The 14,648-nt window shown below is 39.3% G+C and overlaps 1 protein-coding gene across 1 annotated transcript; it reads right to left on the minus strand.

Annotated features, from left to right (window-relative positions):
* Positions 1–320: 320 nt before the first annotated feature.
* Positions 321–12,034, minus strand: DLK1 (delta like non-canonical Notch ligand 1). Its single transcript, XM_027730867.2, has 5 exons — positions 11,796–12,034; positions 10,862–10,925; positions 10,295–10,425; positions 5,696–5,837; positions 321–1,438 (listed from the first exon to the last, which is right to left on the minus strand). The coding sequence occupies exons 1-5, from the start codon at positions 11,863–11,865 to the stop codon at positions 697–699; spliced, it is 1,149 nt and encodes a 382-aa protein (XP_027586668.1). The 5' UTR covers positions 11,866–12,034; the 3' UTR covers positions 321–696.
* Between the last annotated feature and the right edge of the window lie 2,614 nt (positions 12,035–14,648).

The raw sequence follows: 14,648 nt of genomic DNA on the forward strand, positions 1-14,648 counted from the left end.
GTGATCAAAGACATCGAACACCTTTTTAACATTTTAAAATAGATAAATAGAACAATTTATAGATGCAGCACTTCAAGCAAGAGACCTTTGACCTCAAATTAATACCTTGAAGACCTGTAAGAATCTAAAGAAAGAGTAATCTCTCTTATAAGCATGTAAAAATAGCAAAACTGACTGAATAGCTGAGGCACCAGTGTGAATTTGCTCCTCTTGTCGCAATCTCCAAAGTCTTTATCACATATAGCAGAAGAATTAAGCAGGGACAATTGTTGCGGACTTTGCTGTAGTGTAACATTTACAAATGAATAAATAAACCAGTATAGCCCTTAATTGCTGTTTATTTAAAAAAAAAAAAAGCATTACTAAGTAATTTACAAGTACTGTATTTGCCAAATACACTATGCACAAGACAAGAAAGCTACAATACAGTTCCAATGGTAAACAAGACTTTTTATTTTACAAAAAATAGCTGCCTTAAAAAGAAATAAAATTAACATTCCTTGCTCTTTATCCTTTTTTTTACCTTTTATTTTGGGGAATGAAAAAATCCTTAGCTAGACAGATACATTACATTTCTTCATTATCACCCAGCAAAATTTACAGCAAATATACCCACAAATACTGAGGCCAACCACAGGCAACAAATTTTACATATTGCTATGAAAAGTCGCAACTTGCTGCTCGGCTTTCAAGGGCCTAGATGGCAGTGTAGTTCTTAGTGTAATTAGTCAACTTGATCTTCTCTGGGAAGATAATATTAACTGAGAGGTTTTCCCCATTGTTAGACTTCAGAAAAAAGTTCTTTTTCTTGCGCAGAAGATGACTGTATTTGGCATTAGCAAGCCACATTTCACATTTTGAAAAAAAAACAATCCCGGTTGTGCCCAAGACAACAAGACACGTAAGCAAGCCTAGAACAACAAAACATATGACCTGGCTTCTGCTCAGAAAAGGATCTGCATTTTGGATTGTTTCTTTCACTGTTATTTTCAGGATTTCTTGCTGTTGATGCACTGATCTATGATGAGCTTTTGAGGGTGGCTTGTAATTCTGCATATGCTTTCTTTCCATATTCACTCCAGAAAGACTTGCGTTTTTGCTGGGATGTTTGCAGGTAACACCAGTGAATTCTGGTTTACAGATGCATTTGAACCCTCCCTGGGGATGTTCACTGCAAGTCCCTCCATTCTCACAGGGGCCACTGGCACAAAATATGACACGGCTGCTGCAGAGCTTTCCTGTATAGCCATGGGGACAAGAACAGCTGAAACCCACACCAATATCTGTACATGTTCCTCCATTTTCACAAGGGTTGGATTCACAGTCATCTCTGTCGATTTCACAGAAATTGCCAGCAAAACCAGAAGGGCACAGACAGGAAGCATGTGGTGCAAAACCGTTGTCATCAACACATGTTCCTCCATTCTGGCAGGGAGAGCTAGAAAAGATAACAAACAAATAGACAAAAGTGATGTCCAGTGAAAGGAGCTATTATGAAACACTTTATATAACAAACGGTGCTGGTTTTCTTTAAAGAGCAATTCCAAATGCAAATCCACTAAAGTCAATGAAGTTGAATCAAGAACGAGTTTGTTCAACAGCTTTGCCAAACAGATTATAACATCTTCTGCTGACCCTTTGGGCAGGATTAGTACACTTGTATATAAATTCAATCTGAAGAACTGTGAAGGGATTTTAAATTATTTCAAACATTTATTCAAATTAAGCTTCCCACTGCTTTCATACGCTTGGAGCGATTTAGCTCAGCAACTATTCAGACAAGACAGAACAAAGATATGAGCAGCATGGCTGCTTCTTCTCTGCCTGATTATTCATAAGATAATCTATATACTGCATTGACAGAGCAAACACTCGGCCATAGCAACTACATGTTTTTATTGTGCCTCCCTGGTGTTTCATGACACAAAAAAATTTAGAAGTAAGCAGATACTTTCCTACAAACTGCTGTTCAGCCAAAAATTTTCATAATTATAATAAAAAATATAAATGAGATAATTTCAGATTTGGCAAAGACAGCTGTAATGTGAGGGCAGGACCATAGGAAAACAAGTGTTTGTGCAAACTCTTTAAGAACTTAGCTTGGTACTATGTTTTAAGTGACATAAATTAACTGAGAGATCTTTTTTACCTTTACGATGCAATTGTGCCTTACTGAGCACAACGCCAAAGGATAGGCCTACCCACTGACTGGCACAAAAGTGTCAATTCAGTGGATCTGTGCAAAGTGGGCTTAGACTTTAACTGTCTCTGCTGGAAGTGAAGGGTCTCTGGGTCCCAGGTTTACAAATAAATCTCAAACCCCACTTTTATGGCAGCTCATCACATATGAACAAAGCTTTTAAAACTGACTTTGTAAAAAATGAAAAAGATTTGGCAGAGCTTAGGACAAGCCTCTTTGACAACACTTTTCTTATAAGTGTTTTCTTAAAACACTTATGTATCCCTGAAGACACACAGCACAGTACTAGTTGGTAGTTGAGAAGTTCAAGCTGTTCTTTAAGTGTTACGTTTCCAGGGGAAAGTCCCCGGGATAGTAAACGTCACAGCTTCATAGATGCAGACATTTCACATATGCAGTGGTCAGTAGAACAGGCTATTATGGATTTCCATGGTGGGACACAGGAATTTCAGAGATCTGTTGATGTCTGAATGAGATGACTGTGAAGGACATGTAAGCTCCTGACTACAAGTGGTCCCTGACTTCTGGTCAGAATAAGGTTGAGCTATTCAAATGCCCACCCATTGCTCTGGGACTAGCTGTGACAGAGATTACTCCAAGCACCTCTGGCTTCACTGGGGACTGAAGTACTTGGTGGCCTCAGGAGAGTCTGAGTATTGTGATAGAGGAATCATCTGTCTGTTTTCTGCTGCTTCCACGTAAACTGCTCTTTCCTCTTGTATTGTCCTTCACCGTAGATGCTAGCTGGAAAAAAAAGCTACTAGAAGAACATATTGGAAGTCTGGAAGCAGTATTAGGAAAGCAAAAGGTGTCATTGTCCCCTTGGCATAGCCGTTGTTAGTGATAACTCGAGGTGATAAGGAATTTTAACAGAGTAACCAGCCACTATGTCTCCTTTAAGTAAAACATGGAAGTTGTAGTTGTACAGTCCTGGAGTAGTTATGGACTTCTTGGAGAGTTTAGCACCCTCTTGAACTTTTACAGGTCCCATGAAAAACTGGACAAGCTGTTTTGCATATGACAATATGTAGAGGTTTGAACCCTCATGGTTGGGTTGAATTTCAGTATTTTCTAGTGAAATGAGAAGAAATTGCTGGAGAATGTAAGTGTAAACTTTTTTCTGAACCTTACAGAAATGTGAGCAATTGAAATAAAGAACAGTTAAGAAGAAATATGCAGAATTTTTAAAAATTTTATTTATTTGTTTATTACTAATACTGATTGCATTTGCCTAATTTAAATATATTTAAATAAATGAAGCCTTAGTATTTATTTCCTTGATTAAATTCAGTTTCTTTGCATTTTTGGCACTTAACACTGCAAGGCATGGTACATGAAGGGTTAGTTGTGGAAACATGTACATACCACTTTGCTTTCCAGATACTGTGTTTTCTTTTTAGAAAGTACCATTTGCTGCTTTGCTTCAAAGCAAAACTTCAAAATATCACACAGAGGTCACTAATGCAGATACATGTAAACAGACTAGAACAAACACTTCGATTTGTGAATTGTCTTGGTTCCATCTGTGAATATTAACTAAGGAGCCAGTAGCAATGCTTAGTAATATCAACATTGTTAACATTACCAGTGAGGTAGACAGGAACTGAAAGGAAGTGAGATGTGAATGAAAGTACACCATCTGATGAGGTCTTTTTCCAGGATGTGGGATGCACTCTCTGGGGGATTGTGAATTGTTAGCAGACACAGAATGCTTATGCTGAGAACAGTTGTCTTTTTGAACTAAAAGCAGATTTTCAGACACTGCTGCTCATTTTCCTGAAAAAAGACAGCTTCTTAGAGAAAAAGAATCACTGTTTCAATTATATTGTTTCCTTAAGAAAAACTGTTCATGATTTCCAGACTAGCTCATGAGCATACAGTTCAAACACAGAGTACCAACACAAAAATGTAGTTTCAGTAATTTAAAACCATAAGGATTTTAAGGACTTACATGGAACTAATCTGTGTTATTTTGTTGATGCTGTACTTTTGGAATTCACTTGTTCTTTGGGATAGTTAGGATACATGTTCACATTGAATTACTGAAATATTTGCTCTACAGATGAAGAGAAAGCTATTCACATCCCCTATATTAGGCAAGTAGCTTGGATATGATTCATTGCACTTTCAAGGAACTTAAATTTCCTCATCATCAATGAAAAAAAATAGGCAAGTGAGAGCAGCTATTTTAGAAGCTGAAAGTAAACCCAGACAGCACTATGTGAGTGCTTTTAATTTACCAATTAAAAGTAATAGTAAAAAAATTCCACTGACATGAAGTTGTGGAAGAATAGCAATTCTTGCCAGAGAGAGTGAGAGGTGTTAATGTTGCTTAAACAAGAGTGTACAAGTTTTCAGGAAGATTCAGTAATAAGGTAGATCTGAATATTCATTACTATCTATTGCTGAGCAAAAAGAGAATCAGAGGGTACCAATAGAGAGCAAGAAGGCAATCTCCTAAAAGAAAACTGTGATTTTATGGTGATAGTTTTAACAAGCTTGTATCCAACAGAAAGGCATTCTGTATGCTTATGGGATTACATCTCTGACAAGCTAGAAGATTTCACCAGTTCACATTTTCTTTAACATTAAAAGGTCTTCCTTTTTTTAAGCATTTCTAGCAGTGCATTGGAAGTTCGTTAGTCCACTGAGTCTTGCCCTTTCACTGAGCACCTCAAATCTGGCTCTGTCTTCTTTGCTTCTGCCCATCAGGTATTCCTATACATGAGTACGTTCCTCAGAGCCTTCTCTTCTCAAGGCTAAATAATCCAGATCTCACTATCTCCTTATAGGAGAGATGTTCCCATCCCTTAATCATATTCATGGCTCTTCACTGGACTCACTCCAGTATGGCCATGTCCTTTTCATATTGGGTAGCCCAGAACTGTACCCAGCACTCCAGATGTGTCTCACCAGGACTGAGCAGAAGGGAAAGATAACCTCCCTCAACCTACTGGCAATGCTTTTCCTAATGTCCCACTTCTCTTAAAGAATGCAGAACAATGGTCCCCACATCCTGTTCTGATGGAAGTGAGATTATCTCCTTCAGTAAACTACGGACATATATATATGTTAGTTAAGAAAAATGACAGACTGATGGACTAGATGTTTTCGTGTAGACAGCTTGTGTCTTTGGCTACTGTTCTCATCAGTGTATATTCTTTGTACATACAGTTATCCCTCACTAGAGGTGGGAGGACAGGATGGGAGGTTACTTCAATTTTTTTTACAAAAATCATGTGAAGGCATAAATTCACCGCAATAAGATGTGCAAATTAGCACTTTTAGTACTCAAATTGTGCACATAAACTCGTGCTGATAATCTGTAAATCTTTAAAATATTAACAGATCAGATTTGTAAAGTTTAATAATAATATCATCACTATGAAAGCATTATTTATTTTAGCACAGAGATACTTCTACTTAGCAAAAAAATTCTGAATACTAGTCAGTAGAAGTGTGGATTTTAAATTCACATCAGAAATCAATATTTACCCATTAATAATGCATGGTCCTTTCTTGAGATGGCAGTTTTTTCCTGTAAATCCCTGGGCACACAGACAAATATATCCTCCATCACCAGTCTCTATGCATGTTGAGTTATTGGTGCAGGGCTTTGCAGAACATGGGTGAATATCTGTTTAAAAAAACCCAAAAGGGCTCAGTCAGCCTAATGAGAAAGAGTCAGTAAATGGTATGCAATACGTCAAATAAAATACAGCTTTAATAGTCCTTCATCATGCATTTTATAAATGCTGATCTATTCCTTCCTCTGTTAAAATGGAGTTCAAGTTGTTGAACTACTGCAAGCAATTTCAGCTCTCCTCCTTTTAGCTCGCCCTTGCAAAATATGTTTAAATTGCTCCATTCTATAAATAAGTAACATTAGAAAGGAAATATTAGTATGGGAGAAAGAATTTCTACGTAGTCTAGCCATCCTTTCACAATGTTGGCTTCTCCATGAGCAGAATTCTGATAAAGCAATCAGGAACTCGGAATTCTCCCCGCTCCCTGCCCATATCATTATGTGCTTATGAGCAAACATTTCATAAAAACAGAGATCAGCAAGTTAAAAACAATCTGCTAAAATTTCATCTTTTGGCTGGGCTACATTCTACCCTTACATAACTGTACCAGAAGTGAGAGCTGTATGATGCCTGGATCCAAAGTCACACATCTCATTTTCTTTATAATTTCCCTGCTGAGCCACTTCCCACTCAAACAATTACTGAATTTTTAAAATAATTAAAACTAAATAAACAAAAAAGTGCATATTTTAGCCAGCTAATGGAGCAGCTGTAGAGAAGTGCTGACTGGAAGTTTTCTAATGCTTTGCACACACATGTGCACATACACACTTTCTAAGAAGATGAAAAGAGATTTAAGAGCATCTATATTTTGCTTTCCACAGCATAAAATAAAATAAAATTTAGAAGGTATCATGAGGTACTGCAAAATTTTAACCATAGCAAAACAACAGCCTTAGCTTTCAAATACAATCTTCACTGGAAAAAAGGTTCTATTTTCTAATGTATTAGCCTGTTCTCATTGCAAAACAACAACTTAGCATGCACTTTGAGTGTAAGCTCCCATTTTCACAAGGACCAAAGTAACCTTGAATGCTTTTTGGAGCAATGTTGTATGCCAGCTGTTTTCTCAGGCTCTAAAGGCAGCTAATAAAGCATGTACTTTGATGCAGGAGCACGGAAACTGTCTGAAATATATATATATAGGTATGTATATATATATATACACAAACACATTGCTGTCAGTATTTTATGTCAGGGATTTAATTTTAAAACACAACTTAAAACGTTGCTGTACCAGGTCTTTTTCGAACACAATATAGAATCAGTCTCAATTAGCCCACTGTCTCTATTTTTCCTCTCAAAAGGTCAACAACTAAGTGACTTGCTTGCTTCAAGTGATAATTGAGTCTAAGATGAGAACCCAAAAAAATAAATGTTACATTTACACATGTATTATGAATGGTAAAATTCATATTCCCAATAAATTAATATTTGCCTAAAATTAAGTTGTCATGCTGCAGTACGTGAAGCAATCACTAAGTGTTTTTATGAGGAAGTGGTGTGTCACAGCAGAATTTTTAACTCCTGTCTCATGCATGCCTAGCATGGGCATTAGAGGCTTTACGTGCACTCTCTGATGGCAGTTTACCAACACGTGCCCTTGGCAAAGCAGTCAAGTGACAAGCAGCACAGTATACTCCCAGCTCACATCATATGTTGGCTTTTCAGCCAGACTGAGGCGAGCATTCAAGCAGGAGGTCATGGACCTGCTAACATGACTGTGTAGACACAGCCAGGGGTGACAAGATGACAGATCTGATTTAGCAAGGTGGATCATATATTCTGACTGGGCTGTCATTTTTTCTTGGAAATAAATTGACTAAATCATTTTTCCCTTTGCTATGGGATGTGTGGATGATTATTATTATTATTATAAAGAAAATGAGATGTGTGACTTTGGATCCAGACATCATACAAACAGTGTTTGATGTGGCTCCTGTACTGTGCAGTGCGTATCAGCTGCAGAGGGAAACTGTGCTGTGCAGCCTGGTTCCAGGTGTGCGTATACCTGACTTCGAGGCTGTGTTTCCACAAGATGAGAAGATGCCATGGCATTCAGCTGGACAGGCTGGTGCACTCCACTGCAGAGATTGACCAGCAGTGTTAACAATGACATCAATTCACAGATGTCTTTCTTCAAGTGTCACGTCCATGTGACTGCAATAATAGTCATAAATTATTCTGATTCCTACCTACAGGTTTACAGTGGATCAAGCCCAAACTATAACCTGCGTGCCTCTAAAGTACTGGGAAGGTCATTTTTGACTTGCACTGAGAACCAGGCTGCCCACACTAAAAAAACCAGCTACCCAATTACAGGCATTAGCAAATCACTTGGTGATCTAAAACTACTCCAGAAAGGAGCTTCCATGATACAAGACAAGGAGATCATACAGTAACTTTTCTAGAAAACAGAAAAAAAAGATATCACCACTAGTCCCAATCATCTTTTTCACTCTTATGCTTAGCAAACAAATAAGATGCTGCAACTATATCTGTATTTTACAAATATTTCAAGTGTTTGCAGTAGTGGCCAATGAACTTCAGACCCTCCCAGTTTTTCCGTCTGGGTTTTTTCTTCCATTTTTCTAACCAAATCAACTTTCATTCAGTGGTACCTGTAAATGAGTTGTAGCTGCCTGTAATGACTTTACCAGGGAACTGACACCAACTTTTTGGCAGAGGATGATGAGATCAGGGGCCGAGCAATCAACTCATTTGAGGTCTCAGTGCTTTATTGGGTCAGGATAACAATTTGTAGCAACTTTCCAGTAGCAAGAAGATGAGATCTCTTGATCCCTTGTGGCTAACCAATGCATTTAGGGTAGGTAAAACCACCGAGATGAAAGACTGTCAACATAACGTGTCACTGCAGATAAAAAGATGGTTATGTCTTTTTGGCTGAATATTCTTGGCAGTTCTTCATGGGGATCTAGATTCAAATCAGCAAAGAAGACTCTGAGATGCCTCTGAGTGTTGAGAGAAATAATAGTTTCTGCACTTAAGAAGGGATATCTTTTCTGGTATTATAGGACTATGTTAATCATTATGTATTAAATTAATATTTTTCCATAAAGAGATGGGTAATAATTTTCAATGCATTCTTTTGCATCCTAAGTATCAGCTGCAAGAGGAAAACATTGCAAGGCTCAGAATTGCAAAGATATATTAATACTAAGAAATTCAGCCAGGCACTTAAAGCTTTTAAAAGTAGCTGTGAGGATGGTACCTTTAAAAACGTGGTCCTTTGTATTTACCAATAAGCAATAGAACTGAGCCTCCTAAGGTGGCAGATGCGTGTTGTTCCGTCTAGCTTTGGAAATCTATGATTGTAGGTCACAGAGGGACCCGTTACTCCTCACCAACTGTAATGAGTTTAGGTGGCTATCTCAGGTACAAACACATCTGTGAGATGTATCCAGAGCATCTGAGAGTTCACTGCTACCACAGCTCCTGTAAACACACTAGGACTAGCTTTAAACTAAGAAGCCTCTCTATTCTCACGTGTGCAGCCAGTAAGTACAAGCTGCAAAACCTGATAAGAACGTAAATGAGTACCTGAGAACCTTGCACCAAAGTCCATGTCACTGCAAGGATGTGAACTACCTAAAATCATCTGAGCCTTTTAGTTATCTTGAAAATCTTATCCAGTTCAAACTGTCGTCATTAATTACTGCTTTGGCTACGCATTGGAGAACTCAGGAATACTCTATAAATTATAAGCCATATACCAACAAAAGCCTGAAAGGCATGGAAAGAGAAAGAGCCCCTGGATGCCTGTCCTCTTCCAGCTGCAGCTATGTGGACAGAACAGGTGCATGCTCCTGGATGTTCATGTGATTTCTGTCTCCTCAGATCTCTTTGATTGAACATTGGCCTGTGTTAGCCAAAATAAACCAGCTCAACAAAGGACAATTCTTCAACTTGCTTATGCTAAGCTGGTTCATTCTGAGTGGCAAGTGGTGAGAGAGCCCACACACAGCTCTTCCCTCTCAGACCCGAGAGGGAAGTGGCAGCCTGTTCAAGCAGACTTTTTTCCTCACTTGTAGTAATGTTACTCCACTGCATCATCACTGGGTTAAGCAAAGGAAGAAATAAGCACAATGGTTTTGTTTTCAAGAAGTATTAAGAAAGTAGCATATATATACAATCTGCTACATAAATATTTCAAATTATATTTAATGTATACAAGACAACTGTATTTCTACAAAAAGGCCTTATGTTAACAAGGGAGCAGTTATTTGTTAGCCTTGCCCATGATAATCAATGTTTAAAATAGCATGTGTTTACACTTTGATCACACATATGCCAACTACAAAAGATACTACATGCTTCTGCCTAAATTATTATAAAAGTTCGAGGTTTACATGCTGCTGCCAGGAATCCCCTTATCTGGAGCTAACATTCAGTATTTTAAAATTAGTTCTCCAGGACTTTGCGTGTCTTCAGCACCAGATGGGGCTGCTTCCCTCATTTGCTCAAGAACAGGAAAGGATGTGCAAACCTATGTCACAGAGGCTGCCAACCCAGCCCTCCTCACAGATGCACTGCCAGGGCTTGGCACAGCTGCCGTGCAAACACCCAGGGAAAGGAACACATTGATTACAAAGAGCACCCTGCCAGCCAGGTTGACATCTGAAAGAGATAAAAGACAAGATAGAGACATAGTTTATTTTTAATAAACAACATTACAAGGATGTTCCTCTTTTTGAGGCCCAATAAATAAACTTTTGTATACCAAATTGGACTATTTGAACAAAAGGATACCATCAATGTTTCTGGGATACTAGAAGGAGTTTATGTGAAGAAAACCATTTCATTCAGTGAGAAAGAAAAAAGCTAATCAATGTAAATACTTCATACTGGAAAAAGTAAATTAAAAAGGTATCTAGACATCTATGCTCTATTATTGCAGTTACTGTATCGTAACTGTATGGTAGAGTGCTGTTCCATTACAGTTCCATGTTTTCAAAGAGCAAACCATTTCAGCTTCTATCTGTTTTACCAGGACTATGAATTATTGAAGCTGTCCACTCCTGTGTTAATAGCACTGTCTGACAGATCTTTTTACCTGCATTCATTGGGAGATTCACAAAATCCATTCTCTGGGTGACAGCCAGTTCTACAGTTCACGCCTGGAAGAAGAGATTTTTTATAAACATCAAGCCAGAAAAATCAGCACTCAAAAAAAAAAAAAAAATGACATCATGTCCTTTACACACTACTGATGTTTTAAAAGAACCCAGAATGCAAAATGTACAGTTTTTTTACTACAAACAAATGTTTTTGCAACATACAATTTTAAATTAACTTAATCTAGAACATGCTATAGAATGTTCCTATAGGGCAAGTGAAATGCCATATAGAATTAACAGCAAAAGAACACTAAGTCACTTTAGCACATGCAAAGTGTATGTAATATCCCCATACACCATGTTAAGAGAAATGTCAGAGCAGATCCATGGATGTCGTTTCACAACATGCAGCTCCAAACGCATTGTTTCAGAACCACTTGAAACGCAAAAGTACCTTTAGCCAGAAAAGAAATTACAACTTACAAGAAAAGTGTTAAATTCTTTTCAACCCTCCATCGTGTAAAAATAATCACTTTCATTAACTCATGCATAAATAATATAAGTTAAGGAGAAGATATCTCAGTCACAGTTTTTGTTTGTGTTTGTTTGTTTAACTATTTGCATCAAGTAATACTCCTCTGAAATATCACCGTTAGCCACTGACACACTACGCCAATGGCAGGAGAAACGCACTCCATTTGCTACGACGGAGAAGCTTCCCAAAGACACCGGCATCTCTGGCCAGAGCAAGGACCGAACAAGCCTTTGCCCTCGAGGGACTGCGGGGGGACTCCCGCCACCGCCGCTGTCCGCCCGGCCCCGGTAAAGTCCCGAAACTTTCCCAACTCGCCTCCCCTCACCGCGACATTTCCCGGGCAGAGGATCCCGGTGCGGCCGGTGCCCCGTCCGCGCTCCCCGCTCCGGCCTTACCTTGCGCTGCGGGCAGGACGAGGGGCAGAAGGCAGCAGCAGCCGAGGAGCCCCGCGGCTCGCAGCCCCATGGCCGGGACGGGGCCGCTCCGCTCCGGCCGCCCCGCGGGGAGCTCGGCGGACGGCGGGGCCGGGAAGGCGGCAGCACCCCCCGCCCGCAGCGCCGCCGAGCTCCGGCGCCACGGGGCGGGGGGAAGGAGGGACGGAGGGCGGGGAGGGCTGCCCGCTTCCACCCACGGGCGGGGGAGCTGCCCACGGGGCGAGGCAGTCCCCGGTCCGCCCAGCCCCTCCGAGCCCGCGCTCCTGCGCTGGGGCGGCCGGAGGAGACGCGCACCTTGCGCTCCTGAGGAGTCCTATAAGGGCGCGGGAGAAGGGAGGTCTGCTGGCGGGGAGGAGTGTTAAGCACGCCTCTAGTCTCCTTAAAACTTAACTCCGGCTGTCCGCACAGAGCTAATTTGGGGCTTGTCTTCAGAAGTCTGAACGCTTCTCTCCTTAGTCATTCGCATCAGAGCTCCAACTCTTTCAGAAAAGACCCAGCAAAAAAGCATGGAAGGTGAAATATTGTGTGTTTCTGAGGCTTGAGAGTTAAAAAAAGATCCCACCAAAGCACCTCAAATTCTACCTTCAGCAGTCACAGAACAGATCAAGAAGAAACATTAGTTCCACCACAAGGCAATTTAAATTCTCCATTTTATTCTGTACCTTTCGCTTTTATATCTCTTTATTCTTCCTTTGCGCTGTCCCTTAAGGAAATAGACTGGGTATTTCTTGTTCTTTGTATTCTTTCTTGTTCATTGTTTTCTTCTTTTAAAGAAGTTCTGCTGGTTTTTAGGATTCCTGAGGGGCCTGTTTTCTGCCTGCAGATGCAGTGCTTTCTTCCACCAGACCTCATTTACTAATTTGTCTGCTTTTATGTGAAGCAACTAGAGATCCTTATAATATGGTAAAAAAAACCCTACACAGCCATCTGCTTTTCCTCTAGAATTACAATGGGCTAATTCAAGATTACCTGCCTGAAAATATACACATTGGAAAGCACCCATTAGCTTCAGATAGTCTATTTACTTCTACTTCAAGACAATGATGTCACTTGGGTTGAAAAGGTTTGCTGCTAGTAATGCTGCTTTTTAGTTTTAACCGAGAATGGAGGAAGTGAAGGCCAGAAAAAGGAAGAGCAGAAAACGAGGGATAGGTTAAAGATAACACTTAGGAGTAAAGTGTGAGAGGCAGATACTGCTTCTTCAGAGCTCTCCAAAAGTTTTGGTATCTGAGATAAGCTGTGCCTGTCTGACTCTATGGCCACAGATTGTCTCCATGGGTTCCCAGTTTATCTTGCTTTCCTTTTACTACTGAAACACTACTTTGCCTCACAACTTTTGCTGTAGCTCACCAGACCAAGCTTTGCTGGGGTATGGTCAATGACACCCTACAGAACTGAAAACGTGCAGTGGTAATGATGACTGATTAATCCTTTACTCTGCCTTTCTGTGAGCCTGTGCTTTTGTAGGGTTAATATCAGCAGCTCTGTCAGTCTGTTCCCTTTGCTTTTATTCTGGCTTTCTTACTTATTTGTTTACACTCACGTTGTCATAGGTCCAAGGTTGCTTATTCCTCTCATAGGCCATAAGTTCTCTTCTTGCTGGTGTAGAGGCCTTGTTATGTTAGAGCTTCTCAGCATTTTTTGACCAAGAGATAACCTAGGTAGTTAAAATGGTTACCAGTATTCTGTTATTTCAGTGATATTTAGTGATATTCCTATATTAGTTTGACCAACTAGTCAAAGGAAGGGTTTAATCTTTCTGCTTTCTATCTTAAAAATTTCTCCTTGTATTCTTTTTTTACAAAACCATAAGAGTAGAGAATCTGTAGAATTCATAGATTTTATCCATGCACTCATCAATGTCAAATTATGTGCTCTAATTTGCATTGTAAATAGATACTCTGGTGACATATGATGACACATTTCTTCTATTTTCTGAGTTAACTATTGAATATCAGCTGTATTGTTCAAAAATGATATCTTACAAAATTCATTAGGAAAATCTTGTTCTCACAATGCTATGTATGATGTTGTAATGGGTATTGCAAACTTCAATTTTTGTGCTCTCTTCTTGCTTTTTTTTTTCATAGATACACTGGTAAGCAAAAATTGCCTATTTTTTTAGAATAACTCTACTTTTTACTCTTCCATTTCTCAGAGTGCCCCTTGGATTGTTGAAAATAGTAAAAATCTCAAATTTTCCATCTCTTCTATTTTCTTCAACTGTCATTTAAATAAAAAACTATTTCCATTTCCAATAAGTCATAATCCTTTTTGTTGGAGTCTATCAGCTGGAACAGTCCAGATACTAATCCAAAAATAATTCCAAAACAGAACCCCTAGCATTCTGTAAATCCAGGGTAATTTTCTTCTCTCCTCTGCTTCCACCTGAGCAAACCTAACTGTAAATCAATTTTACTTAGCTTGTTTACTGCCAAAAGCACTCTGATCTAAATCTCCATTGTCTTCACAATAGTTTTTGAAAATTATAGTAACTGTGTTTTAGCAGATGTTAGTGATTTCACTGAGGATAACCTTAAATTTTTTTTAACTTTTTTTGGTCTTTGCATTAGAAATTGGAAAGAAAAGAATCTCATACAATAGTTGTCTAGGTATGGAGATCATCCAAGGTGTTGCACTCATTTCTTCACCTGAAAATACTTGAGTGGTGAGCACAGACTGAGGAGTGCTGGTCTAGTGATCTCCTAACAGTCTGTGGTTCTTGGGAAACATAGTTTCATGGAAACCTTGGGATATTTCCTTTGGAACATTTTACAGGAATCAGGGTCATCAGATCATCTAAGACACTGACAG

This window comes from Pipra filicauda, unplaced genomic scaffold (assembly GCF_003945595.2).
Source record: "Pipra filicauda isolate LSUMZ 115617 unplaced genomic scaffold, ASM394559v2 scaffold212_size3012638_pilon, whole genome shotgun sequence".
Lineage (NCBI taxonomy): Eukaryota > Metazoa > Chordata > Aves > Passeriformes > Pipridae > Pipra > Pipra filicauda.